We start from the raw sequence: 20,667 nt of genomic DNA on the forward strand, positions 1-20,667 counted from the left end.
CTCGGCCTCCCAAAGTGCTGGGATTACAGGCGTGAGCCACCGCGCCCGGCATTTCTCTGAAATATTAACATAAGGCAATTGACTGACAGTATATTTCGGTAGATGTTCTACTTTTATTTCTTGTAGATAAGTTAAGTGTAACTCCTAACTTCCAGGGTTTCAGCTGTTTCCATTTCCAGACTTCCCTTTCAGTCAAGAAGTCATATTTGTAATGAACCATTAAGTGACATAAAAGTACATAAAAGAATAATACTTCAGAAAACAAAAACAAAAACAAAACAAAAAACAAACAAAAAGAGTAGTACTTCAGATTGTTTTGAGAAATGAAGTTTTTTTTTTAATGCACATAATCACTCTAATTTCAGATTTTGTTAAAAAGTAGCATACTTAGGCTGGGTGCAGTGGCTCACACCTGTAATCCCAGCACTTAGGGAGGTTGAGGTGGGTGGATCACTTGAGGTCAGGAGTTCAAGACCAGCCTGGCCACCATTGTGAAACCCCATCTCTACAAAAATACAAAAATTAGGCATGATGGTGGGTGCCTGTAATTCCAGCTATTCAGGAGACGGAGGCAGGAGAATCACTTGAACTCGGGAGGCAGAGATTGTAGTAAGCCAAGATCGCGCCACTGCATTCCAGCCTGGATGACAGAGAGCGAGACTGTCTCAAAAAAAAAAAAAAAAAAAAAAGTGGCATATTTAGACATTTGATATTCTCAATGATGGATATGACAATATGGTAGGCCATAGCCATATGGCAAGAGGTGCATGTGTGAGTAAGGAAGGCCAGATGGACACATCCTATATCAGTGGTGGGGGTTGAAAAGTGGGACTCATTTTGGGATCGAGAATACTCTTGGGAAATGTATTTAGACTTTTTTCTTATGAATGGAACGGAGGGTTCATTTTTGTTTTTCAAGAGTGATTTCTTGTATGGTAAAGTGTGAGAGCCAAAAAGTCCAGTTCTGTTTGATGGTCACCATCTTGCCACTCTCTTCCTTTTATTAAATCAGAATCCTGATTTCTGCTTGGCCCTTGGGTTTTTCTCAATAGTACACTTCTCTCTTCCAGTACCCTTAGTTTCCAGAATATGCCCGAATGATGTCTGTCGCATCTGGAAGAGTGGTGCCAAACTGCGCGTCGATATCACCTTGCTGGGATTCGAAAACATGAGCTGGATAAGAGGGAGGCGTAGTTTTATATTTAAGGGAGAAGGTGAGTGACTTCTCTTATAGTAATCACTGCTGAAGTGAAATTACAGGGTGCTTTTTAACCATCAAAATGCATTCACATTCATATGCCTTTTCTGTCTGATCCTTCCTAGGGCATGTTTTTTGGTTATTCTTATTAATTATTCACCTCCCCATCCCTGCTTTAGTTCTTGTCTGGCTAGTTCTCCTTCATGTGTCCTTTACCACCCAGCAGTTACCTTTGTGATGTGTCTGCTTCACTTTCCTGAGCCTTTGAGCACAGGCCTTCTGTGTGTATCTCTGCATATACCTCCAACAGTCAGACATGAGAAATGACATTGCTCACCCAATGTTATGCATACATAATTTCTATGAATTCTGTAATATATTTTATAAAGGACATTGATGGAATATATTGCTAATAATGCAAATTATTTAAAAAATCTGCATCTTTGGAGAAGATGGCTTCCTGTGTGTTGTGGAAATCCCTGTGCAAATAGATAGTTGATAATCAGTACACTGTAGGTTTTATCAGATAGCACCTGGGAGGACACACATGAAAGATGCTGCATTTTAACTTACGAAACCTCCTTGTTTTTGCATCTTCCCTACTTTGCACTTGGTTACTCCTGTTTTTCCATTAACAGACAACTGGGCGGAGTTGATGGAAGTCAACCATGACGACAAAGTGGTCACCACTGAACACTTCGACCTTTCCCAAGAAATGGAGCGCCTCACTTTGGACTTGATGAAGCCAAAAAGCAGGGAAGTTGAGAGGCGGCTCACAAGCCCAGTCATTAACACCAGCCTCGATACTAAAAATATTGCTTTTGAAAGGTACGAATTTAGATTCTGAATTTTAATGTCTAATCCCCATGCTGCCATCTTGAGTGACATGTATGTATTAATTGGAAATTATGGATGGATTGGGATTTTTCTAATATGACATAATAAACACTAGTGGGTTTTAAGATCTCTACTCTAACCAATAGAAATTGTAGTTGACACTATACACCATCCATCATTTTTATAGCACATGAATATGAAGAAATGTCTTCCTTTTCTTTTATGGGCCCTGTCTAGTGGATTTTACTTGAATCTTATTTTTGTCTTGGTGTTTATGGATCCACAACACTCAATCCCAGACAGGAGCTTAGAGTTTCTAGAGGTTAGAATTGACCCAGTTCAGTTGTAGTGATTTTGGTCAGTCAGATTCACACTTACTATACAGTTAAATGTCTATTTGTTTTTAACCCACTTGTGAAGTTTAATAGTTTAGAGTAAGAATCTGGAGGGGGTTCAGTTCTCTTCCAGACTCATAAAGAATTATTAGCTGGGTGCTGCGGCTCATGCCTGTAATCCCAGCACTTTGGGAGGCTGAGGTGGGCGGACCACAAGGTCAAGAGTTTGAGACCAGCCTGACCAACATGGTGAAACCCCGTCTCTACTAAAAATATAAAAATTGGCCGGGCATGGTGGTACATGCCTATAATCCCAGCTATTCAGGAGGCTGAGGCAGGAGAATCATTTGAACCTGGGAGGTGGCGGTGGCAGTGAGCCGAGATCGTGCCACTGCACGCCACCCTGGGCAACAGAGTGAGACTCCGTCTCAGGCAGAAAAATGAAAAGAATTCTCCAGAGAGTTCTGTGCCTTGGTTAATCCAGATGAGAACACCATCACTGGTCATGTGCCGCTGGGCCACATGGAGGGCTTGGAAGGCCTTTGAGTAGGGGCAGTCAAAGTTGTTCGCCTGTTTCTGCAGTGGAGAACAGTGACCCCAGGGAGTCCTAAGAGTGCTGATAGTATTTGCCTAGGATGCCACATCCAGCTGTCTGCAAGCCACAGTAGCTTAGCCTAAGAAAATGGAAACTATTATCCTGATAGTATTTGCCTAGGAAGGCTTATCCAGCTCTCTGCAAGCCACAGTAGCTTAGCTTGAGAAAATGGACACTATTATGCTGGACTTAGGCCTTCTTTTCTCTTAATGAATGTAACAACTGTCCTCGCATGATATTTTTCTTTTCTTCTTTTTTCCAATATAAAATTGGTTAATAAATTTCTGTTTAGTCAAGCATAAAACTTGAAAAGTATCCTTTTCTTCTAATTTAGATTGAGCTGTGGAATTAGGACATCTGTTTGTAGCAGAAGAAGAAACCAGAGTGTCCATCGTGTGTGTCCAGGGCTGCTGTTAGGGCAGAAGTGTAGCATTCCTGGAGGCAGAGTCAGTCCTCTTCTGCTAGCCTCCTTGTACCAGCCTTTCAGTTGACACTCGTGGTCTTTCAGGGACAGCAAAATTTAGGGACTGACTGGCTTTCCCTGGAAGGGTCTTGGAAAGACATTTCCAGGCTTCTGTGTACCCCTCTGCAGACAGGGAGGGCCCCTTCAGTTTAGGGCTCTGTTTATAACCCCAGAGGCAGAGGAGGCTGCCTTTTTTGCCACTGTTCATCCATGGAGATGAGAGGGGGAGGACCTGAGTGCCATCAGCAGGGCTCCTAAATAACTGTGTGACTTTGAGCAAGTGGCCTCATCTTTCCAGTTTCCTGTTTCCTTAGTGGGAAGAAATAATGGAGTGAATCTGGAGATGAAGTCTCCAAAGTCCATGACTCTAAGGTGTCTTGAGAAGAGACATTGTTCCCCATATTGTTCAACAGTAGAGTTGCCAGAGTCGTTGTTTATTGAAGTGCGATTTATGAAGAGAGCGTGACAATTCCTGGTTGTTACCTCACTGAGTGTAAATAGGAAATGATAGCATATTCCATTTGTACCGAGGACTAAGGCACATTTTGTATTTACGCGCTCACACGGTTTTCTCAGTGCTCAGGCTATTTTGCAACTGACAGTGTGTTGCTGAGAGAGGAATTTTGGAAGACAGCTGCTTTGTTTTAATGGTGCTCAGAATTAAATATTGTTTGTTGTGCATTGAGCAAGAATTGAGCCACTCCTTAGGATTAATACCAGCTACAAAAAGAATATAGCTGCTCTTGAATGTGAGATTTGTTCGCACAAAAAGTGTGTGAATTTACTTCTGATCAGAGGTGCGAATATTCATTTGATTGAATTTGTAAGGTGTGGCCCTCTCATTTTCTTTTTTTTTTTTGACATGGAGTCTTGCTCTGTCGCCCAGGCTGGAGTACAGTGGCGAGATCTTGGCTCACTGCAACCTCTGCCTCCGAGGTTCAAGCAATTCTCCCGCCTCAGCCTCCCAAGAAGCTGAGATTACAGGCACTCACCATCATGCCCAGCTAAGTTTTATATTTTTGTAGAGACAGTGGTTTCACCGTGTTGGCCAGGCTGGTCTTGAACTCTTGACCTCAGGAGATCTGCCCACTTTGGCCTCCCAAAGTGCTGGGATTATAGGTGTGAGACACCGTGCCTGGCCCCCCTCTCATTTTATGATAGTCACTCTTGTCCACTTTTTTCGATTTTGGGTTTTTTTTGTATTTTTTTTTTTTTTTTTTTTTTTTTTTTTTTTTTTTTTTTTTTTTTTTTTTTTTTTTTTTTTTTTTGGTCCACTTTTTTCTAATTGTTACTCAGAGCTTGATGTATGCAAATTAATACCCTGTCCTGATGTATTTTTGGCCTGTAGCATATACACTGTGGTTGCAGTTTGAGTTTTTCCCTTCTCTGAAAGATTATGCTTTGCCCACCTCAAACAAAATATTCCCTGTCACTTTCAGAGCCTTTCTCCAAATTATGTGGCAGCCACCAAGACACAGTGCCTGTGAAGTGGCCTTTGGTGTGGTGGTCTCAGTGGAGACAGGCAGAGGTGAAAATGGCACAAGAGGGAAGCCAGGTGTTCTGTCATCTTCAGATGCTTCTGCATGCAAAGTTACCAAGGGCCACATAGTCGTTAGGAAACGAAAATTTAAAACAGGGTGTGAACATTGAGGCGAATAACTAAACTGCTTCCAAGAGTGGAAATGCTGAGGGCAGAATGGGCAGGATTGCTGAAGGAGCAGAGCTAGCTCAGTGAGGAGCTTGGTGGCTCCTTGGGAGAAAAGCATAGTGCCGTCTTCCCAGTGTTCATGAAGGGTGCGGTGGAGCAGATGTAGTCATCCTTCCATCCCTCAGAAGAGTCCGTGACAGAAAACAGTGACTTCCTCTGCCAAGACATCCAGTGACTTAAGCAAACAAGGAATTGAGGATTGAAAGAAAAGGAATATCTCGATTTTCTGGTATTGATGATAAAAGGGGACTGTGACTTATTATTCAGCTGAGTGTGGTTCCTTACTCCCTGCCCCTGTGACTGTTGTCTTGTTTCTGAAGTGTAAGTTGGAGATAGCATTTGGTGTAATCCTTTTAGGATTCCTCTGTTTCCATCCACGGGTTGTGCTGTCCTACTTGTAGACAACTAGTAGGAAAATGGGAGCTCTGATCCCTCCTGTTTTTATGGGCTAAAATACACACGTAAACTCGTTATGCCATCTGGACTAATTTCATTGACCAAATCCCATTAGAAGAAAACCAAACTATTTAGAAACACAAAATGCAAATAACCACATATGTTCTTTGTAACGTGGCTAACCTGCTGCTGTTCCCTGAGCTTCCTGCATGACGTCCCAACTCACTCAGTGGTCAGGGCAGAAGTCAGGCTGTTGCCCTAACCAGGGCCAAGAGGAGCTGGGATGTGATGTCCTAGACAAAGGGTAGGGCTTGTCAGGAGTCCCCTGTGAGAGGCAGTGTTTCCCAGGGTAAGCTGCTTTGAAAAAGAATCAGAGCCTCCTGACTGCTCTTGGCTCCTAAATACATTTTTTTTTTTCAGGAATATGTTGAGTTAGATAACTGAGTTTTTGGGCATATTACCAATGCTGCATCTGCCACTGGAATGCTGGGCTACTTTAAAAGGAGTTCCACAGAGATGGAATTAACAGCTGGGCTAAAAAAAATCTGTTTTTCACATCCTTTCCCCTGCTGCACCAAACCTGCCCAAACATGTGACTCACAGCCATTTTGCAGGCTTAATGGTATCTCCAAAAAGCTCACCACAGTGATGAGTTCCCAGCCCACCCGCTCTTTTGCAAGGAGCAGGATGGTCTGTGCCTCATTGTTCTAAGAATTCCTCGATTGAGATGTGGCTACTTGTGGAGATCCCACCACTGGCATCCGTGCCTCCAGTGAAGATGACCCAGATAAATGCTGTGACCTGGATACCACCCTGTGGCGAGCCCTTGGATGTTGGTCATCTTCACTTACAAATGTCACCATCTTTGTCCTCAATGCTGGCAGTTTTGTAAAGAAGCCAAGATTGGAGGCTTTCTATGCCTGGGGTGAGGCAAATTGATTAATAACTGTGGGAGGAGGGTGGAGGGTGCATAAGCCATCTGTCATTGCTAGCCTTCTTCTGTGGAGAATAGGGCCATGATTTCCAGTGTCCTTCACTAACTTAAGCTGGGGGGAAAAAAAACTATAAAGGCTACAGATATAAATCTGAATGGCATATTGTACATGTAGAAATTTGTGGTGTTCACTTTTTATCAGAACTAAATCCGGATTCTGGGGCTGGAGGACAGATAAAGCAGAAGTTGTTAATGGTTACGAAGCAAAGGTAAAAGGAAACTCTTAAAATAAGATTTAATATAGCTATTTAGCTTCTATGCAAATGAGGAGTCTGTTCCCATTTTTTTTCATGCATCTGTGCCAGGAGATGCTCTGGGGAATGAGAACTGTCTAATGTGTCTCTCACTTGGATTTTTGATTTTGTCTTATTTGACTTTCAGAAAATGGGATAGCATGTGCTGAGGAGGTCTGTAGCTATGCCAAAGAGAAATAATATTGTAGAGAAATGAATACGGGTACCAGTTTTTCTGGTAGGAATGACAAGTTAGTCATTCCCTTAATTATTTAAAAAAAGAGGAAGGATTAGACTTCATATGTGTTCAAATATTGTGTAGTAGCTTTTGAGTCTCTTTTTTGTTAAATCAGCCTAATTGTAATCAGCATGCTCACAGCCCATTTGCATGACATCAGTGCATTTAAAACATAGTTGTAATAGTGGAGATGATTGTCAATCCAGTCATCTGGCATTTTGTCAGCTGGAAAGCTCTGTTTCCTGGCCTTTCCTCAGTCCCGCAGTACAGCAGGGATTGTAGGCTTTCGGTGATGGAGCCCAGTGCTGCAGGGTCCTCTGGTGGCCTCTGAGTGAGCAAAGAAAGCTTATGTCATGCTCATCAAGATACATTGAGAAGCACTCGTCCTAATGCTGAGTGTATTTTCTGCAGCGTTGAATGTTGGGGCTCTTCATGTGGCATGTAGAGATAATTCTCTGTTAACTGCTGTTACATTTGATTTTCCAGACCGCCATATTCTCCAGTCATCCCTGATAACAGAGCATTTACTCTAATTACAATAATTTTTGTTACAATAATTTTTGTCAGTGCACAGAATGCCTTTTAAATAGTGATTTGCTGGTTTTCTCTAAAGCTCATAGGTCTAGAGAACCTTGTGTTCATTCCTTTCCCTTCTGCCCAGCAGATGGCTGTCTGAGAAATACTAGTATTATAAGATTACTAGCAGAGGCCGGGCGCGGTGGCTCACGCCTGTAATCCCAGCACCTTGGGAGGCCAAGGTGGGCAGATCGCTTGAGGCCAGGAGTTTGAGACCAGCCTGGCCAATATGATGAAACCCTGTCTCTAGTAAAAATACAAAAATTAACCAGTCATGGTAGCATGCGCCTGTAATCCCAGCTACTCTGGAGGCTGAGGCATGAGAATCGCTTAAGCCCAGGAGGTGGAGGCTGCAGTGAGCTGAGATCATGCCACTACACTCCAGCCTGGGTAACAGAGAGAGACTCTGTCTCAAAAAAAAAGGATTACCAGCAGAAGTACAGGATCCTGATTTGGGTAACTTAGTTTAATAGAAACCCCGGTCGGTAGATTGCAGGACATTTGTTTGAGACTGTTTAGCTACAGCAGGGCAAGCAGGAAGATGCAGCCTGTCACTGCTAACTCCTCGGTAGTAAAACTGTCAAACATGGGAAGTAACTGCTGATGCATTTTTCAGTTGATAGTTTATATATTTTCTCTGAAGGATCCTCATGATTGTTAACCATTTCTCATTTTAATTTTGCTGGATTTTTTTTTTTTTTTTTTGCTTCAGCATTCTTGCTTTTGCTGCGCTTATTTTTGGAGTTTTGATTCCCTGTCTCACTGTTTTCTTTTGCATACTTCTCTCAGGTTTACACAGTAAACAATGTGAATGTGATCACCAAAATACGCACAGAACATCTGACTGAGGAGGAAAAAAAGAGATATAAAGGTAATCACCATCACCCTCCAACCTTCTGTTTTGTTGTTTTTTAAGCCTAGAGGGAACTCTTTATTGGCTCTGTTAAGTTTAGGGTTAATGTGGTTGGGATGGGTTAATCCTAACCCTAAGTTACTAACTACTACTTTTTTTTTTTTTTGAGATGGAGTCTAGCCCTGTCACCCAGGCTGGAGTGCAATGGCTCGATCTTGGCTCACTGCAACCTCCACCTCCCAGGTTCAAGAGATTCTCCTGCCTCAGCCTCCCAAGTAGCTGAGATTACAGGCACCTACCACCACACCCAGCTAATTTTTTGTATTTTTAGTAGAGATGGAGTTTCACCATATTGGCCAGGCTGGCCTTGAACTCCTGACATCAGGTGATCCACCTGCCTCAACCTCCCAAAGTACTGGGATTATAGGCATGAGTCACTGTGCCCAGCCCCTAACTTCTTTTTTATAAGAATTTCCTGGCCAAGTGCAGTGGCTCACACCTATAATCCCAGCATTTTGGGAGGCCAAGGTGGGTGGATCACTTGAGCCCAGGAGTTTGAGACCAGCCTGGCCAATATGGTGAAACCCCGTCTCTACTAAAAATATAAAAACTGACCAGGCGTGGTGGCGCACTCCTATAGTCCCAGCTACTTGGGAGGCTGAGGCAGGAGAACTGCTTAAACCACAAAGGCAGAAGTTGCATTGAGCCAAGATTGTCCCACTGCACTCCATCTGAGCAATAGAGCTAGACTCTGTTTCAAAAAAAAAAAAAAGAAAAAGAAAAAAAGAATTTGCATAGTCTGACTCATTGTCGGAGGTGTTTCCCCCCATAGTTGGCCTCAGCTGTAATTAGAGCTATTCATGAGGGCTTGTTTATGTGTTATCAAAAGTAGTTGTTGAACTCAGCCAAAAAATGAGATAAGGATATTTGAGAATATTTATCATTGTAATGAGTGATTTAGTCCAAATTAATGTGATGAAAGATTTGGACAGAACTTGGGCTCTGAATAAAAACATTGCCAGTGTGTGGTTGCCACATCCCAGCCCCACCAGCAATGTGGCCTTGTGAAATTACTTCTGCTCTGTGCCTCAGTTTCTTCAGCAGTGAAATGCAGGTGATACCCAATCTTCCTTAGAGTTATTGAGAGGATTAGAAGAGTTACAACATGCAAGCCTTTAGAATGGCACCTGCAGTATGTGGTAAGCATGCAGTAATTGTTCACTAGCACCACCACCACCATTGCCCATACTCCACTTTGACAGATGAGGAAACTGAGGCCCAGAACACATGGGTACCGAGTGGCCAAAGTGGAATTGGAATCCAGGTCTGGCTCACTCCAAAATCCAGACTCTTTTCATTATTCTGCTTTAATTCTTACAACTGTTCATCTAGTTTAGAGATCCTCAGGAAGAGCACCCTATAAAGGATAAATTAGTTTATGGTTATTGTGAATGATTTGATCAGCCAGTCTGTAATTGCATTTCCTAATGCAAGTAGCTTGGACCAGAAACTTTAAGGGAGATCTTTTTTTATAGCCGCAAGTAAGATATAATATTAGACTTTAAACTTCCCTCCTTTCTGCAGCTGACAGGAACCCGCTGGAATCTTTGCTGGGAACTGTGGAACACCAGTTTGGTGCTCAAGGGGTAAGTTGAAGCAGTGAGCCTTCAGTGCAGTTAAATGAAAGGAAACAACATGTCTGTGCCGGAGGTGGCATTTAGTGGATCCTGAACAGCCCGCTCTTTGAAAAGGCCAAAGATACTCCCAAGCTGGAATTTGAGATACTCTTTTGGAAGAGAATCAGATGAGTGAATCTTCACAAATAAATAAAGATTTTAGAGGAGGGGTAGTGATTATAGAAATCAGGTGCTTTCCCTCTTATTCATTATAAACAAGGGGCCTCTTTATAGAAATGGAACTTAAAAAGGATTCAGGACTTGATATTGCAACAGAGCACCTTAACAAATATTTTCTTACTTGATGTTCACAGTAACTGTATGAACTTGGTACAATGGATGTCCCTACGGGTCAGAAAAATGAAATTACCTTTCCACTGTCAAATCTAGACAGTGAAACAGCTAGAACTTAAACTCCAAGTTTTCCAAGTCTCATGTACTTTCAGATATTTGTCTCCTTTTTTTTTCTTTGCTATAATCAGGGGATAAAAATTCAAAGGAGAGTAGAGAAATATTTTTAAATGAAGCAATCCCTTAGACTTGCCTTTAGTTTGGTGATACCCTCATAGATTTTCTTGTTCTGTGCAAAAAAGTTAGTGAGTAGAACTTCCTGGTCTGCAGCTGGTTAACATATCCACTCAGACACTGAGTGCCATAGGCCTTCACTTGTGAACATCATTTGGCATTTCTGACTCTCCTAAGTTCTGGCCCAGCAGGACCTCACCACGGAATGTGCTACTGCAAACAACCCCACAGCCATCACGCCTGATGAGTACTTCAATGAGGAGTTTGATCTGAAAGAAAGGGATATTGGAAGGCCGAAAGAGCTGACCATTAGAACACAGAAGTAAGAGAGGTTCAGCTGCCATTTTCAACCTATGTATGTTTCAGAAGTTGTGCTGTTTTATGGTGTTATGTTTGATCATTCCTCTGCCCCTTTTTATAAAAAATAATTTAAAAATTGCTTTGCCATCAAAGCTAACGGTAGATTGCCATGTTATTGGCTCTTTTCCAAGTAGAATACAGATTGGATGTAAGAATTCCTTTTTTTTTTTAAATTGCCAACAAGCTTTAGCTGATCAAATTCAAATGAAACTTTCCAGCAGCTATCATTTCTTCATGCCTGCTATCAGTTAAGGCTGTGATAGCAGCAGGTTGTCATGCAAGTCACTTGCCTTGATTGCCAGATTTTAGGGTGATGAGAATTCCTTGTGGCCCTAGACATTTGACCCTTAATACGTCTGAATTAAGAGATGACTGGGAAGGGTGTGGAGTGAGGCTGCTGTTGTCTAGCCTACTGCATAGCAGAAATCTCCTTTTCCATCTGGTGGAAATGGCCTCAGTCTTTTTCTCGGTTGAATTCTGCAGGTTTAAAGCAATGCTGTGGATGTGTGAAGAGTTTCCCCTCTCTCTTGTGGAGCAGGTCATTCCCATCATTGACCTAATGGCGCGAACTAGTGCTCATTTTGCAAGACTGAGAGATTTCATCAAATTGGAATTCCCACCTGGATTTCCTGTCAAAATAGGTACTGCTAAATAAATTTCAGCAACACTTGGAGGTGTGCCCATGTATGTGGGTGGCAGGATGCTTCAGGGAATTGGAGTGCTTTAGGTCAAAGTAGTTTATAGACATAATGGAGGAGGTCAGAATTCTCCTGTGGTTTAATTTGCCCTAAAGAAATGTCGTGATGGGTGGTTCGTTTTGCATATCAAAATTGAGAGATCTCCAACCATCAGTTCTATTTGCAAATGGTGCTGACAGGTGTAAAAAGGCATAAAAACATGACAGTCATTGTTTTAATGTCAAACCTTATTTCAGTGAGAATTCGAATTAGGTAATTATTTGAGAAAGACAGTTGACACCAAGATCCTTTGGTACATAAGTACGATCTGTGTCCCAAGCTGGTATACATAATGCAATATATATCTATATTATACATACTACTCATGAACGATATTGATTTCGGATGGCTGTATGTTCATGATACTTGAATCCCGGCTCAATCACTTACCGTGATTGATCTAGGAGAAAATACGTAATTCCTTCTCGCTTTTTTTTTTTTTTGAGACACAGTCTTGCTCTGCCACCCAGGCTGGAATGCAGTGGCACGATCTTGACTCACTGCAACCTCTGCCTTCTGGGTTCAAGTGATTCTCCTACTTCAGCCTCCCAAGTATGTGGGATTACTGACACGCACCACCATGCCCAGCTAATTTTTGTATTTTTAGTAGAGACAGGGTTTTATCATGTAGGTCAGGCTGGTCTCAAACTCTTGAGCTAATGATCCGCCCGCCTCAGCCTCCCAAAGTGCTGGGGTTACAGGCATCAGCCACTGCGTCCAGCCAAAAATACGTAACTCTCAACCTCGGTTTTTGGAGAGGGCTATTATGAGGCATAAATAAAATCGTACTTATCAAAGTGCTTGGCATATAGTAAGCATTTAGTAAATTATAACTATTATTGTTATTCTCAGTAAAGTTTACTTACAAAAGTTTTTATTTTGTTAGAAATTCCCTTGTTTCATGTCTTAAATGCACGGATTACATTTGGAAATGTTAATGGCTGTAGCACTGCTGAAGAATCTGTATCTCAAAATGTGGAAGGGACCCAGGCTGATTCAGGTAAAATAAATAAATAAATAAAAAGTTGAGTTTTGTGATTTGAAAAAAATGTTATAATACAGTCATCATATTCATAATTCACTCTGAAGCTGGACTGTCTGAGGGAGTAGATATCTGTTGGATGAAAGAAAATTTCAGATTTTGTTTAGATTAAGCAAAAACATGTAGAATATGAATGATCCTAGTTATATTAAAAAGACAAGATGTTCTTAAAAATCAGCTTTATTAAGGTATAAAAATAAAATGCTCTCATTTTAAGTGTGACAGTTGAATGCATTTTTTTTTTTTTTTTTTGAAAACAGAGTCTTTCTCTGTCACCCTGGCTGGAGTGCAGTGACATGATCTTGGCTCACTACAGCCTCTGTCTCCCAGGCTCAAGTGGTTTTCCTGCCTAGCCTCCCAAGTAGCTGGGAATACAGGTGTGTGCCATCATGCCTGGCTGATTTTTGTATTTTTAGTAGAGACTGGGTTTCATCATGTTGGCCAGGCTGGTCTGGAACTCCTGACCTCAACTAATCTGCTCACTTCGGCCTCCCAAAGTGCTGGTGTAAGCCACCATACCCAGCCAAGGTTTGACAAATGCATCTATGTAACCACCACCACAATCAAGATAGACAGCATTTCCATCTGCCCCCAAATTTCCTCACGCTCCTTTGCCATCCATACAATTCATATGTTTAAATGCAATTGTAAATGCAGTTATTTTTTAAATTTCATTTTCTAGTTAGTATATAGAAATATAATTGAGTTTTGTATTTTGACCTTGAATCTTTTTAAAAAATTTTTTAAATTTTTTTCCTTGCACAGTTGCATGCCCGGGATTGACCTTATTTATCTTGTAATATGGCCGAATTTACTTGTCTTACACTTTTTTTTGTAGATTTCTTAGAATTTCTTACATATATGGTCATGTTGTCTATTAATAAAATTTTACTTTTTACTTTCCAATCGTTAAGCTTTTGATTTCTTTTTCTTTCCTAATTGCACTGGCTAGGACTTCTAGTACAATGTTGAGTAAGAGTGGTAAGAATGGCTGTCCTTGTCTTGTTCCTGCTTCTATGGGAGGAAGGATTGTTGTGCTTTTAGGTGTGATGATAGCTGTGTAGGTTTTTTTGTAAATGTTTCTTACTAGTTGGAGGACAATACTCTCTTATATTCCTAGTTTGCTGAGAGTTATTACCATTTTTAAGTATTGATTTTTGTGAGTTGCTTTTTTGCAACTATTGAGATGGTCCTTTGTTTTTCCCCTGTAGTCTACCAGTAGGAGGAATTAAAAGATAGCATTTTAATGTATATAAATTAAGACTTCAAATAAAAACAATTGAACTCAACAATAATATACAACCGTACGTTCCCATATGGCAGTAAAGTTGGGCGGTGTTCATGAAGTTGCACAGCTAAGGAACACTCATGCACTTTTGGCAGGAAGAGGAAATTGGTATAGTTCCTTGAAGAAAATATTTGGCATTACTGTGTAAACTAAAGATATGTATGACCTAACAATTCCGAGATGTGTACCCTAAAGAAACTTATGCACATGAGCATCTGGAGACCCCAGTATTGGGCAGCAGCATCCATTCATAACAGCAGAAACCTGGAAATGACCCAAATGTCCTGAGATGATAGAATGTGCTATTGTGCTCTATTAATACAACAGATTAACATATAGTACTGAAAATAAACATTTATAGCTATATGTGTCTAAACTGTTGGATTTCAAAAACTTAATGTTGAATGAAGAAAATCCAATTTGAAGAATAAATTCCTTATGATGCCATTTATGTAGAGTTCACAAACAGGCTAATGCAAACTATTAGGATGATGTGGCAAACTCCAGAGAGGAGCTAGGCAGTGAAAACACTATTTGAATTATGTGTTTACCTCTGGAGAGGAAGAAGAGGATGTTGTTAACAAGGGATGTGCCTGCGGTATGGTATTGATAGTGCTGTGTGTCTGAGGGTAGGCAGAGGGCACACAGGCATTTGTTTTATTAGTATCGTTTTTCTTTTAAGTGTTCAGATAGTTTATATATACTGTCTTTTATATATTTACCATATATCTTCATGCAAAAGGAAGAAACACATCAGTGTGACTGTGCATATGTGTTTAGGGGGAGAAATCTTCGCTTTTTATTTTACAGTCTTGTGTATTTTTTTATGACTATTCTTTTTTTTTTTCACTAAAAAAATCAAGGCAAAAAGAAAAAAGCTGTATTCTGGCACTTTTTTCTGTCATGCTTCCTCAGAATCTCTCATATAACAGTAAGCCTTGATTATTATAATTTTGAGCCTTTCTTTTTTTTCTAATGTAAAACATGTTTGCAAAAAGTTGGAGTGGAAATGTATTGTAATGGACTCAGACACTGGACAGTTGCCTTTTGTGTTTCAGCTTCCCACATCACCAACTTTGAGGTTGATCAATCTGTGTTTGAAGTTCCTGAATCTTACTACATTCAAGACAATGGTAGAAATGTGCATTTGCAAGACGAAGATTACGAGATAATGCAGTTTGCCATCCAGCAAAGTCTGCTGGAGTCCAGCAGGAGCCAGGTGTGTTTATCAGAATAAATGGCAGGGCTTGGGAGGTCTTACCCTATGGGTTAGCCTCAGTATTTGGCTAATCTGAAAGACTTATTCTAAATATGAAGTTTGGCACATTCATGGTATTTGCATAGATTATACTTTATGCATCTGGTCTTCTTGCAAAAGCTTGTTATGTAAGAGACCATCTACGTAATCCCAGTCAACACCATTCACAAGATGTCTTCAGGCAGACTTTCCTTTCCCTCATATTCATGTACACAGCTTGTAGTTCTGTACTTTTCTAGATGTTCTTTATCATCTTCTAGTATGCAGTAAATTCACGCTGATTCACACTATCATATTTTTCCTGGAGGATTATCTATGTGTTAGTAGTCTCAGATGAAGGTAGTGAAGTGGATTTGAATCCCACTCCCTCCACAAAGGGTACCATCTCCCTGAACTCTCTCTGGGTCTATAGTGAAACAGAAAGCGAAAGATGGGACAGACCTGTGTAAGCAGAGGGATGTGTGTGTGTATTTGTGTGTGTGTGTGTGGTCTCCCTATGCTGCATGTGTGTGTATGTGTGTGTGATTAGTCTCCCTATGCTGTGTGTGTGTGTGTGTGTGGTCTCCTTATGCTGCATGTGTGTGTGTGTATGTTTGTGTGATTAGTCTCCCTATAGGGGGTGTGTGTGTGTGTGTGTGTGTGTGTGTATGTGTGATTAGTTTCTCTGTGTTGCCCAAGTTGGAGTGCGGTGGCTGTTTACAGGCATGATCATAGTGCACCCTCAAACTCCTGGGTTCAAGAGATCCTCCCACCTCGGCCTCCCAAGTAGCTGGGACTAAAGTCACACACCACTGCGCCCAGTAGAACAGTTGCCTTTTATTGTTGTATGTGGTTTTCCCTCCACATCTCTCCTTCCTGGGACAGTCCAAGGCTTGAGGTCCTCCTCCCCTAACATCAACTCCTTCCATCTCCTCCCTTCCATGGCTCCTGGCTCTACTAGGGTAGAGTCTGGTCTGCCTCCAGCACCCTCTGGTGTGTCCTGGGTTTCTGCAGTCCATTTATTTGTTAATTGGCTTTTTCTTTCCTTCCATTCTTCATTCAGATGTTTGCAGAATACCTGCTCTGTGCCAGGCTCTGTGCCAGGTGCTGGGAATTCTCTGGGGAAGCAGCCCCTGCCCTCACAGGGCTGCTGCTTTAAAAACAGTACTCACACTCCAGCATCCTCACTGGCTCAAGCTTACGGCTTTCTGGTTTTATTCCTGAGTCTCAGTGCTTGTGTAATGTGAATCTACCTTCTCCACTTACCCCGCCACCACCATGGCCCTATTCTCAGACCTATTCAGTTTTCCAAGGCTGCTAGGCTGAGGGCCTGACCCCAAAGCAAGCGTGTTCCCTTTGGGAGGCCTCCTGGGAGAATACCCACCCCTGGACATCACTGTCAGCCTGGTATGCTTTTCCTTTCTCTATGTAAGTGAATTTAGCTCCCCCTGCCAGCTCCCGAGTAGCTACATAAACCTTGTTGACCATAAGTTTTAACAAGGGGAATAGCCAAAGTCAAAGACTACCACTATTGAATTGTGTCTTCTTATCTTGCCCTAGAAGAATTACTGGCTGGTTGCAGTGGCCCATGCCTATAATCCCAGCACTTTGGGAGGCTGAGGTGGGAGGATTGACTGAGCCCAGGAGTTTGAGACCAGCCTGGGCAACACAGTGAGATCCTATCTTTACCCCAAAAAAATTTTTTTTTTCATTTTTGAGACAGAATGTCATTCGTTTGTCCAAGCTGGAGTGCAGTGGCACAGTATTGGCTCACTGCAACCCCTGCCCCCCAGGTTCAAGCAATTCTTCCGCCTCAGCCTCCCAAGTAGCTAGGATTACAGGTACCCACCACCACACCTGGCTAATTTTTGTATTTTTAGTAGCAATGGGGTTTCACCATGTTGGCCAGGCTGATCTCAAACTCCTGGCCTCAAGTGATCTGCCCGCCTTGGCCTCCCAAACCGTTGGGTTGAGGTGTGAGCCACTGTGCCCAGCCTCTACCAAAAATTAAAAAAAAACTGAGTATGGTGGTGTGCACCTGTATTCCCAACTAGTCAGGAGGCTGAGGTGGGAAGATTTCTTGTGCCCAGGAGGTCAAGGCTACAGTGAGCTACAGTCACACCGCTACACTTAAGCCTGGACAAGAGTGCGACCCTATCTCTAAAAAAATCCCAAAACCTGCTTTGGTCACTTGAACTTTGCCCAAGGTTAGCTGTGGTTTTGTTTTTCTTTTTATATATCTTCCACGTGGGTTAGCTATATTTAATAGATTGATTTTGTAGAAAGAATGAGAAGGTTGTGGCTGTGAATTAGGCTGTGGCATGTTACTACCTGCCACTTAGGTGTTGTTTTTGAGGTAACCCAAGTCCCTGTTAATTTTTCACACAGCACTATCAATAATAGGCATGGAAAGACTTTTAATTTGGTTCTTGCAGCCATCGTTTCCTTACCAGAATGGCACCAATTTCTCCTAAGACGTATTCATGTCTGTCACATTTGTCTTTGCCAGGAACTTTCAGGACCAGCTTCAAATGGAGGGATCAGCCAGACAAATACCTATGACGCCCAGTACGAGAGGTGACTGACATGACTCTGGATTAAACCAGGGTGGACACAGGCACTCAGCAGGCAGGCAGACGCATGGCACTGTGCATTTGGTCCCCAGGCAGATGCATGGTGCCACACACTGGCAGGAAAGACTAGAAAAGTGTTGGCTCTCCTGCTTCCTCTTGTGGCAATTACTCATTATAATAAACTTGCTAGACTCTTGATAGCAAGTTTCCAGGAATGGGTGATAGAATTGCTGACTGGTTCACAGGTCAGTGCCACTGGGGAAAGGTACTGAGTCAGTGTTTTTTGATTGGTTTGATCTCCTGTGAAGGAAGTATGATCACAGGATCTAGATGTCCTCAGTGGGAAGTTTATATAATTGTAAAGATAAAGAAGTTTGGGGGAACAGCTCCAGAGATTACAGGAAAAACTGCAAGGATTCATTTTACAATGACTTTTCTTATACTTTAGGGGTCCATGAGAACCTGTTGATGAAGAACCTGAGTTTTGCTTTAAAACAGATTCAAGTTTAATTCCCAGCCCTATCACTTACTGGTTGGGTGGTCTTGGGCAGGAGAGTGGGGTTTCTCACCTGTACACAGCACCTATGCCCCCAGAGTTATGTGGGATCAAATGGCATCATGCATATTAAATGCCTGTCACAGTGTGCCCTTGGTAAGCAGTTAAGAAATGTAGTTGTTGCTGCCACCATGATGATGATAGTAGTGACTCTCCCTTTTTTCCTGTTTTCCAACCCAGGGCCATCCAGGAGAGCCTCCTCAGCAGCACGGAAGGCCTGTGCCCCAGCGCCCTGAGCGAGACAAGCCGTTTTGATAACGACTTGCAGCGGGCCATGGAGCTCTCTGCCAAAGAGCTGGAGGAATGGGAGCTCCGGCTCCAGGAGGAAGAGGCTGAGCTCCAGCAGGTCTTACAGCTATCACTCACTGACAAATAGACCTTTCGATCCATGGGCTGCACAAAGCAGAGGCTCTGGGCTGTCACAGATGCTGTGTCAACCAGGGCCCTGGGGCCGAGGGCCTGTACCTCGCATGCATGCTGCAGACAACAGCTGCCCCTTCTTTATGCAGAGGTGCAGAACCAGGGACTCCCAGGCCCATCCAGGCTGCTCCCTGAGGTGGAGAAGGGACCAGGGATTGCAGGCCCCATCTCCAGGCTGAGGGGAGGAGAGCATTGTCACTTTCCATTAGCTATATTGGCTTGCAGGTCACATTTTTACTACCAGCTTTAGACAAAACCCCAATCCCCGCAGGTTTGTAGATAAATTTTTATCAAAACAAGTTATTGCAGAGTCAGGGTGCTTTTATATATGAGAGCAGCAGCAGCCTTTGTGGAGTGTGGTCTATGAGAATTGGAGACACTTCTTTACTGTTCACCAAAGAAATGGGTAATCTGTGCTGATCTACTCTTTACCTTTTTACAGGGTTTCTAGGACATTGTCCTTATTCTTCCTTCATCTCCATCTGAATTCCATTCCTTCCACACCTAGCTAAAGTTAGAGGAGATACATATAGGATCTATTTTAGATTATTATTAACTATTTGCATCAAATTAAGATACACAAATGGCCATGGATGTTGCCTTAGCCTTAAACATTACTAATAATTTCACATCACCTCACTGCATGCATCAAGGGATCGGATTTGAATTTGTAAAGGCAATTCTTTTGAGAGCAGGATTCTCCAGGTTAAATCAAAGGCAGCTAATCCTGTCCCTGAAGGAGCAGCTAGGGGAAACTGAGACTTATTCTTGAAGTAGGCAAGCTGGCTAAATATTGGAACACACAGAACCAAACCAGGTGTGTTCTACTCCGGCACGAGTGAAGGCTTTCCTCGTAGACACCTAGGAAGAGCCCACTGCATGCCCTAGACTCACTCCAGAGGAAGGATGGACTTGCAACCAGAAAGGGAGCTGAAAACAATGGAGCTCCAGGGCTCTTCATTCAAAAGGGAAAATGATGATTCCACGTTGCTTTTTAGAGTTCAAATCAACATCCTTTCTGGATAAATATATTTTTTAAGAGAATCTTTTTATTATTTGTAAAAGGTATAAAAACAACTACTCCCATCAGTAGCAATACAAGGTTATACATTTTAACCAGATTTTCTCAGGCCTTTTTTGGATACCTTTAGTAGTTAACTCTCTTTTGTCAAACCTCCTATAAATAACCATCGCAGCATAGCGCAACATACAGAACCCTGGGGATACAGCTGAGGGCACTGCTCACTGTGGCCCATGTATTCATTCCCACAGGCTGCACTGAAATAACCTGGTAAACAATACCCTCCTCCATTTTGCGTCTGTTTCCTCTGTTGTGCTTCTTTGGGGATAGGAAGAGAAACATATACTACTGTTCCAGTTAACGTCTGTATCATACAGTTAGTATTGCCAGTGAAACGTTCCTAGACACAAAGAATTGTGCTTTTAATTCCATTTCACCATCTGCTTCTTTTTTTTTATTTTGTTATGGTCTGACCAAAATTCCTTCTCTGCACATGAGGCCAGTATAGGCAACGTCATATTTATTTCAAATACACAATGTGGCTTTTGTTTACTTGGCGTTTACCGTGAGCAAAGACACTTCTTGGAATGGCTGCAGCAAGGCCATGTCCTTGGCTCACGAAGGTGACTCGTAGATGATTTCTGTGTTTGCATTCCACTGCTCTGCTCCCCAAGGTCCTTGCCTTTCTCCCCAGGAATTCACTTAAAAAGGGACTGAGCATTGTGTCAAACTGTTGCAGCATTTTTCATGTGTTCACTCTAAAAATGCAAATAAAGACTGCTTCCTTAGAGGGTGCTCCTACAATA

At 42.2% G+C, this 20,667-nt stretch overlaps 1 protein-coding gene across 3 annotated transcripts in view; it reads left to right on the forward strand.

Moving 5' to 3' along the window:
* ANKRD13A (ankyrin repeat domain 13A) overlaps positions 1 to 20,667 on the forward strand; it is a 41,682-nt gene extending 21,015 nt beyond the window's left edge. The window contains exons 5-15 of one of the 3 annotated variants that reach the window (XM_017541855.2): positions 1,071 to 1,214; positions 1,837 to 2,026; positions 6,669 to 6,735; positions 8,363 to 8,444; positions 10,011 to 10,072; positions 10,816 to 10,949; positions 11,471 to 11,628; positions 12,611 to 12,724; positions 15,113 to 15,273; positions 17,801 to 17,868; positions 18,601 to 20,652. In XM_017541855.2, the coding sequence (XP_017397344.1) occupies positions 1,071 to 1,214; positions 1,837 to 2,026; positions 6,669 to 6,735; positions 8,363 to 8,444; positions 10,011 to 10,072; positions 10,816 to 10,949; positions 11,471 to 11,628; positions 12,611 to 12,724; positions 15,113 to 15,273; positions 17,801 to 17,868; positions 18,601 to 18,796 (1,376 nt within the window). In that variant the 3' untranslated portion in view covers positions 18,797 to 20,652. Of the gene's footprint in view, positions 1 to 1,070; positions 1,215 to 1,836; positions 2,027 to 6,668; positions 6,736 to 8,362; positions 8,445 to 10,010; positions 10,073 to 10,815; positions 10,950 to 11,470; positions 11,629 to 12,610; positions 12,725 to 15,112; positions 15,274 to 17,800; positions 17,869 to 18,600 lie in introns of all 3 variants that reach the window. The other 2 variants (XM_017541844.2, XM_017541850.2) reach the window with 2 other exon arrangements.

The sequence above is a fragment of the Cebus imitator genome, unplaced genomic scaffold, assembly GCF_001604975.1.
Source record: "Cebus imitator isolate Cc_AM_T3 unplaced genomic scaffold, Cebus_imitator-1.0 Scaffold8, whole genome shotgun sequence".
In the NCBI taxonomy this organism is placed as follows: Eukaryota; Metazoa; Chordata; class Mammalia; order Primates; family Cebidae; genus Cebus; species Cebus imitator.